Source organism: Cryptomeria japonica, chromosome 9 (assembly GCF_030272615.1).
Source record: "Cryptomeria japonica chromosome 9, Sugi_1.0, whole genome shotgun sequence".
In the NCBI taxonomy this organism is placed as follows: Eukaryota; Viridiplantae; Streptophyta; class Pinopsida; order Cupressales; family Cupressaceae; genus Cryptomeria; species Cryptomeria japonica.
In genome coordinates, this window is record NC_081413.1 from 57,068,060 (window position 1) to 57,080,737 (window position 12,678).

Consider the following 12,678-nt stretch of genomic DNA (forward strand, 5'->3'; position numbering starts at 1 on the left):
TTCAGAAGAAAATGAGCATGAGATTAAGATTGCCTAAGGATGTGGTAAAACATTTTGCTAAGGACATTGTTTTCACAGTTACCACTGATTTCCGTTTAATGGAGGCAAGTGAGCCTAGAGAAGAAGAAATGGAAGATATGAGTTACGAGATCAACTATGACTTACTGATTGGTTATGCTAATAACCTGTTAGCATCTCCAAAGGATAAAAAGAAGGCAAAATTGAATGTTGTTGAAGATCAGACTACACAAGTCATAACTAGTATTGTTCCTACCACGAGTGGTAAAGGTAAGAAAAAGAAGGTTTAGCAAGCACCTCCGGTGTTGAAAAATACAAGAGTGACACGAAGTGTCCAAACCAAAAAGGAACTGGCACCAAACATTTATGCAAAGAAGGAGAATGCATCTAAGAAAAAAGGTCAGAAACTAATTCTCCAAACAGAATCTGAAGGGAGTGACACTGAGGAAGAACCCAAGAAGATGAAGGCTACCGACAGAGTAGCAAAGAAAATGAAGGAAGTGCCAAATGAAACTATGCCTTTTGATATTTCAACTTACAAGCTTGAGACTGCCTTTGAGAGGATAGTAAAAATATCGGGGAGAAACAAATTTGAAAATGTCAAAGAACATTTTGATTCTTTCACTAAAGAAGAAAAGGAGCAAATCATTCAATAGGTAATCAATCATTTGTGTCATTACAATAGATTACTACATGATCTTGGAAAGGATATCTCCAATTCCTTGTATACTATTCTTTTGAATAAAAGGGAGGAAGCTATAAAGAAAGAAAAAGGAATCATAGATGATGTATTTGTACAATATTTTTCTGAATTGTCAAAGGATGAGTTGACTGAGTTGGTTGATAAGTATAAAGTTAATTTTCCTTAGAAATCAAGAATATTGAAGCTGATCAATGGAAAAGTGCAAACGGTTGAGATTGAGACTCAACATATTGCTTGTAGTATCAAACGCTCAGAAGATCTTATACATTCTTCTAAGGATGAACAAGATATTGTTGATCGACCTGAAATGGATGAAGAAATTGTGCAAGCTGATGTGGTCTATCATGTCAAGAAGAAGGATCTCACCATCATCTAAGTTGTTGATGATATTCAAGATACAATTGATCTATCTGGAGACATCATTGTACCAAATGTGTAGCCACCTGAAATCACTATTTTACAAGTTACTTCAGTTCAGAAACCGGCAACTCAACCAAGAGTGGATATTCCACCTGCAAAGGAACAACCTGAGAAACCCCAATTCCCACCTGTTTCATAGAACATTCAGAAGGAATCTAATGAAAATGTTGACACACAGATTTCTGAATAGGAAACAGAGAAATAAATTGTTAAGGTAACATCTTCTAAACCGGCAAAAGTCATTCAACAGACAGGTGAAGATGATGACTCGTTAGCCATATCAAGGCCTATAATTGTTGATAATATGAGTGCATCTGAAATGATGAAGATGGCAACTGTCATGCAATCTAGAGCTCGCAAGAATAGACTCAAAGAGCAAAGAATGGAATTTGAAACAATTCAAAATGCAATAGATATTTTATCAAGTCTACTACCAGAAACTTCTACAGGACATCTGACAACCCCTATTAGCAAACTTGGTCAATTAGTTGCTGATGCATCTGACCAAATTAAGTCACTTGAAGGAGCAACACAAACTTATGCTAGGAAGAGTTACAGGAAGAGGCATGGAGAGTATCTTATGAAAGCAATTGATACAGGGAAACTTTCTCTATCTTTGAATAAAGATTTGTTAAGTAAGATGTTGAAACAGGAGGCAAATATCTTGCTTCTACTTCTAATGTTTCATTCTTTTATTCTAATATTAATAAAAGACAAACTGAAATAGAGCAAGAGCTAGAAAAGATATGAAATGCATATGTACCACTTCAAGATTCTATTTTTTCTTTTAACAAATTTGTGGATGATTTGCACAATAGGTTGGATACCTACGATCTTGAGAAAGCAAAAAGACTCCAGTCATTGAAGGAATTAAAGAGTCTACTCACATCCCAAGTGGACACACTACAGAGAGCCTACAAGAATGCAAAAGCTATTTTAGCTACTCCAAAAACCTATACACTTGATTCCATGGAAGAGTTCCATACATAGATTATGTCTACACTTGAGTACACTGAGAATGTGTTGGAAACATGGAAACATGCCCTATCATAGTTGAAGAGAAACTTTAATGTTATTTTCATGAGACTTGTGAATGCATGAATCTTGATTCGGTTTTTCAAGTTTTTGTATTTGTAAAACATTTTAATACAAAATTTTCTATATATATATATATATATATATTGCTTTTCAATTTGGCATTGTTGTCAAAGGGGTAGAAATATGTATGTGTGTTTTTGAAATTTTTGTATGATGTATGTAGTAAGGGGGGGTATGTGTATATTTTTTTTGTAAGCACACTTAGCAGTATTACTATAAAATTTTCTAAGTGTTGCCATCAATGCCAAAGGGGGACATTTTTGGCTTGATGATGATTGTAATATGTTGTCATTGATGAAACACATACACACACATATATTTATATTGTCTCTTGGTGTAACTTCAAAGTTATTTATACTACAACCGGTATACTAGAGGTTTATTTCTAACCGGTACTTGGTGACAATCGGTATATGCATAGGAGACAACCAGTGGATCAACATAACTCAACAACAACATGGAGATCCAGTGGAGATTATCATAGGAGAATCAAGGATAATGGTTTATATGTTTAACTCCAACCAGTATTAATTGTTCCAACTAGTATTCACTGGTTATGTGATAAGTTATCACAATTCATGATGAGTTATCCACACTGAAAAAGATTTGAAGGTATTTTTGTGATGAGTTATGATCACTTGACCAGATACATTGCACCTAGGTAATTGTATTATGATTTCTAGAGGCTGACATGAAATCTAAAATGTCCATATATTGACATCACAATGAATTATTTTTGTATGAGAGAAATTGATATGCTATGTGAAAAGGAAAAAGTGTTAAGTCACAGAGTATGTTGGTAAAGACGAGTTAAGTGCACAGAAGAGGATCTATACAAGAAATTTGTGCTATCACTAGATCACATCACTTGTTTACTAATCACTACAACAGTCAAATCCCCTAACCGGGTAAGCTCTAACAAGCTTCATTGTTCAAATTCTCTAACCGGGCGATCCATTAGTTTGGATTCAGAACTCCTCCACCAAGGTTACTCCTTATAGGGTACTACCTTTTATAGGGTATAGCTTTTAACTAAGCTTTGGAATCTTTAACAGGATTCGCTCCTAGCTAAGCATTTGTGACTCCCATATCACCGTGTTTTTTACCTATTTGGGTTTTCCACGTATAAACACTTGTCTTATGGTGGATGTTTTACTTATTGTGGATGTTGTTATATTATTTTTTATTGCATGCATATTGTTTAACAAACTTGTTAAGTTTATCTATCGGTCAATGTTTAAAGTAGTACTATTTTGGTGTCACTGATTCACCCCCCCTATTAGTGCTTTACAAGTACATCAATGACACATTTCATTAATCTCTTAATTCTTCTCTTACCTACCCCCTTTTTCATTTAATGATTTCCTCTATCTACCCTTTAATCCTAGCCGACCATTTATATTTACACCTATTAATCTTATCCCTCCATTTCTTAGAGTGTTCTCTATATAAGAGGATCCCCTCTTCCTTTTCAATAGTAATCATGTGTCATTTAGCTCTTCAATTCAAAACTAGGATGTACATTTTGTAGCATGTCAAATTATGATATTTTTATTATGAATCAATTACATACATTTTTAGTCAAACTTAATGATCCATATTTCCTGTGTAATGGTCATATGAATAGTTCTCTCATGAGCATCTACTTGACACTCATTACATCTAGTTGATGTTTATAATGATCAAGCATTAAGTATTTTTAGGTGGTTGCCTTACTAAATTCTACTCTATCTCAGGTACACTTTACCATGAAGCTTCTCACAAGATCAAACTCATTTATCTTGTCACTTCATTTGCAAAACGTTCAAGATGAGTTTTGCCTTATGAACCATTTATTCAATAGCATCTTTAGTTTATCCATTGATAATGAGGTATTTTCCGTAATGTGTCAAGTTATGATGATTTATTAGGATTCAATTGAGATTTTAATTCAAACTCATTGACTCAAATTCCATAAATAATAGTTAAAACATATTGATCTTCCATGAACATGTCTAATTCACATAAGACTCATTACATCTAAACAATGTTCACATAAAAGAAATAATAGAACCTCTCAATACGAACCCTAAAAAAGCCCATCCAATCATTGCCTTCATTTGATTGTTGTCAATAAACTAGAGTTCATAACACTCGTATCGACATATTATCAAATGCATCATAGCTTTGACAAACAAGTTAATGGACTTGTCCTGTGTGTTTGTCTCCATCTAAACAATGTTCACATAAATGATATAATAGAACCTCTCAATAAAAACCCTCATAAAGCCCATCGAATCATTGCCTTCATTTGAGTTCATAACACTCGTATTGACATATTGTCAAATGCATCGTAGCATTGCTTTGTGAAATCACCATACCCGAGTTTCTTAGCTTTGCCAAAAAAGTTAATGGACTTGTCTTGTGTGTTTGTCTCCATTAATTTATTGTTTGTTTGAATAGAAACATATTCAACCTCGTAATGGACAATAGCTAATAGAGATACTGGCAATGAACAATAGCTAGTTGAGATATTGGGATATTCAACACTAACACATTTATAAAAGTGATTGTGCATGGCATTTTTTCCAATGTTATTTTGTACTTGTCAACTTTTACTAAAATCTTGAAAGAGAAAATAGGAAGCAATGTGGAGCTCAAGATGCAAATAATTAATGTCCAATCTTAAATTGCAGTTCTTGCAGATTATTTTTTTGTTAAATTTTCTAATATAATTAGTTAAGAGTGTGTTTGTTGTCTACTCTCAGATAAAATTGATATCATTTCATATTGTAATATGTATTGATCCTTAGAACTATTTCTTTCAGTAGTCATAAGTTGTTTAGTCTTATTTAGCCTCTTTATGATGGTTTGCTCCATATGTAATCAATCATGAAATTTTTACTTTTAGATTGTCAAGATTGGAAATTCTTTCTTCAATATTTCTTTGACCCTTACTGTTGTATATTCTTGTTACATTATGAATAGGCACATTTTTCCAATAAAAAAATTATGAAAAATTCACTTCTATACTTGATTTCTAATACAATTTTGCTTTGTGGGTGTTTCTTATATGGACTCTCTTTACTATTATAATGATTTCTTTGTAGGTTTGATTGAATGTGGATGCTTATTATGTTTTGAGTGATTTACATGGTTGATTTGAATAATTAGTACATGGACTAAAAAATTTCTTTAATTTATTTTATTTTTGTATTTTTATTTCAATTGATACAAATTTTATTGCATTCTTGATTTCTGAATTCTATTTGCTAAAATTTCAAATATATTATAAATTTTGTAATTTGGAAGCCACACCCATAATTTAGCCTTATTGCCGCATTTATACTTGGTAACTTGATCTAGCCATTTTGAGAATTGAGAAGTTCTAGTTTTTTGGTAAGTGAGCTTTAGTTGCACTAAGATTTTGAAAAAGGTAAAGGTTGAAAGTATGTTTCCAATGTATGAGGCACTACTTGGTAACAAGAGGGCTTCTTATATTTTAAATTATATCTTCTTTAGATTTTATACACATATTTTGCCCTCATAAAGTAGGTCTTGACAACTTGTTTGTACCTTAGAATAATTTTCTATCAACTATAAAGTATAGAAATGAATATGATAGCCTAGAATAATTGTGAAAATATTATTAACAACCTATAGTTTTCAATCTAATCACCTTAAATATGTGAAGAGCATCAATTACCGCTCATGTTCCAATTATCGTTCACTCCTTGCTCACCCAACCCTCCAGTTACTAAATTTTTAAAGAAACCCAGTAAATGATAAGTAAAATCTCATTAATAAATTTCACATGTACCAATGACCACTTTTTGACCATTGCATGAATAATAGATCCCACAACGTGTGTCATTAATACCCAGAATTCAAGACAATATAGCTATAAGCAGTTAAGTGACATGTAGACAACCAAAAAAATTGTTGAAATCAGATATACCATTTAAAATTTGTAAGTGCACGAAATTATTTGTAATGATATACCATTTAACAAATGATAAAATAAAATATATAAATAATGATACAAGAGTGTTAAAAAATTCAAAATTATCTTAATTTAATGTAAATCAAGTGAAACTACTCTTGTTTTTCTAGTATTCATCATTTTGTAATCTTATTAGTCAAATGGCTTGTCCAATATTTACTTCTTACTGATCTCGTTTATTTTATCACTATTATAAAACTTGAAATCCTGAAAATTTTTGACAAGTGTACTCAAATGAAACTACTACTATTTTTCTAGTATTCATCATTCTCTGTTCTTATTAGTCCATGCCTTTAAGGTAGAGACTAATGTTTTTAATTCACCTTTTCTCAATTAATACATATCTGAAAAACTATGTCAAGAAATAAAAACCATGGATATGCTATAGTTTACATCTATTTATTTTTCTTTTATTTTTCTATTAATTTTTTTCCTTTTTGTGATTGGCAGATGATATTTCTGCAAGCGTTTTTTAACTTTTTTAAGAAAATATATTGTTTGACCAATCAAAACATTAAATTAAATTCACATAATAGACTAGAAGTTCTAAAAAAATTATGCCCTTAATCCATTTAATGCTTTTCATTTTGAATAATGATGATCATTAATGATAATGACTTTGTACCCTACGAATGATCTGTACCATTTTGGCTAATTTGAGTGGAGAAGATACTAGAAAAAGGTAAAACATGTTACACATTTCCAAGTTAGAATTATTCATAGGAAATATTATTTTTTTAATGCAAAAGATGTTTTTGTTTTACAATATAATTAAAATTTATTTTAATAATAATTATATTATGTTTTATAGGGGGTTCGTAAATGTCACGAGCCCTGGTAAGGGGAAGTTATTAGTTTGAAACTCCTGTAGGTTTCCATGAGGGTGGCGGACGGTGGGTGACAATTTGTACTCCCCGCACAGTCGCAGAGGAGCACATGGGCACGTCACTTGCCACGATAGGCTAGCAGAGTGATAAGGTATCCATCTATGCAGAGAGATAAGGTGTTGTAGTGGAGGGATAAGGAGCTGGCGGTGGAGTGATAAGGAGTTGGCTTTGGAGAGATATGGAGTGGGAGATATAAGGAGATTTCTAGTGCGATGGTTCTTGATATGCTACATGTGATCCCACTGGTTCAAAGCTCCAATCAAAAAGTGACTATATTGTAGGGGTGAGACTTCATATTGTCTTGAGTAAAAATGGCATGATGTAGAGCAGCTGAAATAGTAATAACAATTACCGATAAAAAAAATAAATTATATTATGTTTTATAATATTTCATATTTTTATTTTAAAATAAGATTTATAAGATTTTTTTGTAATTTATTTTCATTAAAATTTGTTTTTAATTAAATTATATTTTAAATAAAATTTATAATATTTAATATCTTTTATTTTAAAATGATTCATAACATTTAATATATAATTTTATTTTATTAAATTATATTTTAAATAAAATTTATTTTACAAATTGTATTTAAATAAAACTTTTCTTAAGTTTTAAAATAAAATTAAATAAGTGCAAATAATTTTAATTAAATTTTCTAATTTATTTTCATTAAATTTTTTTTTATTAAATTACATTTTAAATAAATTTAATTTTAAAGACATTATTTAATACTCACATTTTATAATAAGTTTTTTATTTTTTTTGGAGTAAATTGATGTGATATTTTTGTATTTTCATATTTAAATTTTCTATATTTTTAATATATAAAATCTATATGAATATGGTGATGGATATTGTAAATTGGAGTTCTAATTGAAAAAAAATTTATTTGTAATTGATATTTAAGTAATTTAAAGAAAAATATTTCATTAAAAAAAATCAAATAAATAATATTATTAAATACATATAGAGACTAAATATTAATGAATGATGCATGAATAAAAATTCTTTAAAATATGATATGTGATATGAATAAATTATGCGTGTACTTACATACATATATCACAAATGTGAAAGATAATATTAGGTTATGCTCCAAAATATTTATATTCCTACATTTTGACTTAATTTTTGTTTTGGAAATGAACGCTTCCCTAATGATATCAATAATAATAAGCTTCTACATTATGTGTATGCATGTGTTCAATATAATTTCTATTTTAATTAAGCTGATTTATAATATATATATATTATAAGTATAGATTTCTTTATTTATTTCATGTGGATAATATATTGATTCACCACACCATTGAAATCTAACAAATATGTTATATATTTTTTAACTAAAGGCAAAGATATATTTAGTTCTTACAATCCATTTATCAAATACAATATAAATAGGTAGAAATAAGAAAGTGAAATGGTTCTTATACTTGATACATTTCTCAAAGTGTATTGTCATTGATAAGTCCATAACATTACTTCTTTACATATCACAAGTTGAAGATAAGTTCTAGAGGGTAACAAAGAACAAATATTAATTTTTTGACAAATGTTAGGGACTCTAACTGCATCTCAGCTCTGATTAATCAAATGGATTGTCCAATGTTTACTTCTTCCTAATCTGATTTATTTTATCACTATTATAAAAATTGAAATGCTTTAAAAAAATTGAAAAGTGTACTTCCATTCTGCTTTCAAAGCTTAAAAAAAATAATAATAATAAAGAGCACGATTTCATAAATCAGTGCCTGATTTCTGTTGACATAATTTAGTAATAAAAATATCCTGAAATAAACTCTGGACACTACTATAAACAATGCTCTATATCACGAGGCAGCATCATTTATCCAACATTAACCTCTTAAAATTATATGGGTTATTAACAATGAAAAACACGGGTAGGAGTCACAGGTTCGAGTAGCGATTCAAATTTATGTAATTTGAGTAGGGATTCTTTGAGGTGGAAATTGAGAAAAACCATGAAGTGGAATAGATTATATTAGAGGGGAGTCTACGGAAGAGGAAGAGGGGTGGGAGTTGTAGAAGAGTAGACCAACATGCCATCTATGCGTTTCACCACTTCTTTATTTCTCTTTGCCCACCACTTAGAAGGCATTTGGAGGCTTTCAATCAGTAAGTCAGAGTATTTGTTAACCAGAGCTGGATCTCTTCCCATTGGCTTAAAGGCAGGTAGTTTCTCATTTCCTTTGAAAGTGTTAATGCACAAAAATCAATTTTTCCTCTGTGATTTATGGAATTATTATGGATTTTTGGTTTAATTCTATGAGTTGGATAAAACTATTTTTTTCTTAGTTTTTAAGTTAACTAAGAAATATATTAATGAAATAGTTTTATTTTCATTCTTCTCTGAAATTTTCTCTCTGATTCTTACTTTCCTAACTAGATTCTTACTGTTCAGGTTTAGATAAAATTTTAATTTTACAGAAATCCATCAAGTGTGTGCAAATAAACCTCCAAGTTATGGAAATTTGCAGGATTATGCATGTGCTTCAGGAAAGGTGAGTTGTTGCTATCTCAACTAATGTCTACTCCCACATGAACATATTCCTAGGGAAGCCAGTGCAGAAGCCTTGTCAGCCATCCCAATTTTTCATCGAAAAAAATCCCAGGAATTTTCGGAACCAAGTCCTTGTGGTTTACTGCACGTAGCACTTTGACGCCAATCTCTTCCATATGATGGGCAAATGATAAGCTCCCTATGCGGGGAGACGTGAAGGAAAACACTGTGATAGGAATAGAGGTCACACCATATTCATTTACCATGATTTGTTTAATGTCGTATGTGCTCAGGGTCGCTAATGCAGCTCCCAAGCTATGCCCAGTAAATGATATGCTCAAATCTTCTTCTTGCTCTTTGAATTCCTTCACTAATCTGGTTATCTCACTAAGCCTACATCTGACAAAGTCCTCATTTGTGGATGTATAAGAACTGAGAAAACCCTTCTCTATCCTGGCATTTGGTTTTGAAATCGTTTGGATGTTGGAGCATGTTGTAGCCTTTGATGCCATAATAGGAACCAATATGTCTCTGAGATTTTGCATCCATTCAAATGGAGTCTGCGTGCCTCTCCATGCAACAACTATGTCACATCTTCCCAATCTCTTTATCTCATCTGGGTCAGTGCAAACTACAATATAACCTATCCAGGCAATGCCTTCACTTGATTCCTCGCCAAAAATGGAGTCCAAAAAACTCGTATTGGCGTATATATAGTTGGTAACTTGATAGCCATGCCCACAATTTAGGAATTCTAGTCTCTCGGCGAGCGAGCTTTTGGTGCGCTTACAATTCCCATAGTATGTGGAAGAGGGCGTGTTGTCAAATGAATCGTAGCATTGCTATGCAAAATCACCATATCTGAGTATTGAGAAGTGGATTGATGGGATTGAACAAGCCATTCCAATGGTTTGCACCTTGGATATCTTGTCACATATCACAAACCTTTAATTGGTTTGTTTTGTCTTCTACATCTCCATTAGTTTTTTGACATGTCTCCTTACAGTGGCCCAAAACTAATCGAGATAATGTCATACTCTCGATGCTTACACTTGTTATAAATTAATGCTGGAAAAGTAGGTCGATGAAATGTAAAATGTGAAAAATGATGTTCAAAGGGCTTGTCCACACACCCACAAGGCTTTTTGGTGCAAGTTATGGAGTCATGAAGAATGACTCAACCTCCCAAGGTAGGTTCCATGGTTCTCTATCTCACAAGGTCCCTCAAGCCAATGCCTTTGCTCTCTAATCACTAAGAAAAGTGAAGTAGGGATGACAAATGCAAGAATGAGGGATGCTTTAGATTGATTTTAACATGAAATGCATCCTATTTATGCATGATTCTATAGATGAGTTAAACTAGATTATAAGATGACAAGGTTAGTAGCAATACTATCCTAACATGATATACTAGTTAATGATTTAAGCTAATGATAACAAAAATACTCTAAAATGCTTATTAGATTAATTCCTATTATAAAGAGACGCTAGATGTATTGATAAAATTGAGCATAAATGAGATACTTAAAGCTTGGATCCTTTTGAAATGGAGGAATGAGAGCTCTATTTACAGGGAAAATAGGGCAATGGATGGTCAAGATTGGAGGAGTTAATCAAGGGTCAAGATTGAAAGTTATCAATCCACGTTTACAATTTTCACCAATGAAATGGTGACAATTGTCAACATAAGACTGCTTGAGAGGAGAGGTAAGAAGCATTAAATACTTGAGAAGACCTCATGGTTACCTTAGAAAGTAAGGGTTAAGGTTAGGCTAGGGTTATCCAATGGATAAAGCTTTTACCCAAAGGATAAACTCTTGTGCAAAGGTTAAAGGGATAACCATGGTCAAAGCAATGAATGCTTGATGAGACCCATGGGTTAGATGAGGGTTAAGCTAGGCAAAAAACCTCTAACCATGCCACTAATGGTTAGTTAACCATTAATGGTTTGAAGACATCGGGGACAAATTTGTAAGAGTCCTTCGAAATTTGGGGGTATTCAACAAGTTAACTTGTTGAAGGCATAAAGGCTTTAATGCCTTTTGAAGGCTTTACTCAAATTTGAGAAGTGACCTCCTCAAATTTAGGGAAAGGGGATAATGGATGGGTTTAGGCTAATTGATTAGGATTAGATGGGTTCTAGAAGAAATTAGGAAGAGGGTTCGGTGGCAAGTGGGAGATGTAAGAAAATGCAAGTGGATGAGGGATAATAGGATTTAATTAAAATAAATTGCTTTATTTCAATTTGGTTGCAAGTTGGGGATTTAAATAGATTAGATTTATTTAATTGGGGTGAACTATTTAATTAAATGTAAATTTAATTAAAAAGTAGAGAGAAGGGATTTAATTAAATAAAATGATTTATTCAATTTAAATGATATAAATGACTTAAGTGAATTTAAAAAAATAAATTGAATAATTTATTTAATTAAATCGAAGAATGTGGATGATTTAATTAAATTAGATTTAACTAAATAGAGGAATGAGAATCAAAAGAACATTAAATATTCATTTAAGAATATGGTCATTTTTATACGATTACATTTTGGCCCTCTTTGAAGTGATGTGTGTGCACATGCTGATTCAAAAAAAATGATGTGTCATCATGATTTGGTTATGATCAGTGTGATGTTGTGTCAAGATGTTCATGTCATGCCCTAGATTTGATAAATGATGTTGATAATGCCCCCTCGGGAGATGAATCAAAAATTTGAAAATTTGATTTGTTTTGATAAATTTGATTGCATTTTAAATTTTTGTCTATGTTGAATGTGATAAGTTGATTCATCTCCCGATAATAATGTTTGCGAGGGTTAGAAATGAGACAATGAGCAATTTACGTGCTCGTCCACGTAACCGTAATTTTCATTATGCTATTAAAAGGTAAAAAGCGATTTATTTTGTCTCATTTGTGCTTGTTGACTTTGGATAAAGTGACACTTGGAGTAAAGGACAAAATGCAGATTCCTTTTGCTTCTTATCGATTCAAGCGTGTTCAGAGGTATCGGAGGCCCGCCATGTCTGGACCACCGGTAAGTCATCATTTTT

General features: G+C 31.7%; 1 protein-coding gene across 1 annotated transcript; it reads right to left on the reverse strand.

Moving 5' to 3' along the window:
* Window positions 1-9,680: 9,680 nt before the first annotated feature.
* On the reverse strand, window positions 9,681-10,665 carry LOC131858266 (phospholipase A1-Igamma3, chloroplastic-like). Its single transcript, XM_059211459.1, has 2 exons — window positions 10,576-10,665; window positions 9,681-10,472 (listed from the first exon to the last, which is right to left on the reverse strand). The coding sequence occupies exons 1-2, from the start codon at window positions 10,663-10,665 to the stop codon at window positions 9,681-9,683; spliced, it is 882 nt and encodes a 293-aa protein (XP_059067442.1).
* Between the last annotated feature and the right edge of the window lie 2,013 nt (window positions 10,666-12,678).

Excerpts from the sequence above, each read along its gene's own strand:
- LOC131858266 (XM_059211459.1), bottom strand. The coding sequence starts at position 10,665 with ATGACATTATCTCGATTAGTTTTGGGCCACTGTAAGGAGACATGTCAA. Across the intron at positions 10,473-10,575 it reads ACAAAACAAACCAATTAAAG|CAATGCTACGATTCATTTGA; the intron begins GTTTGTGATATG and ends GATTTTGCATAG.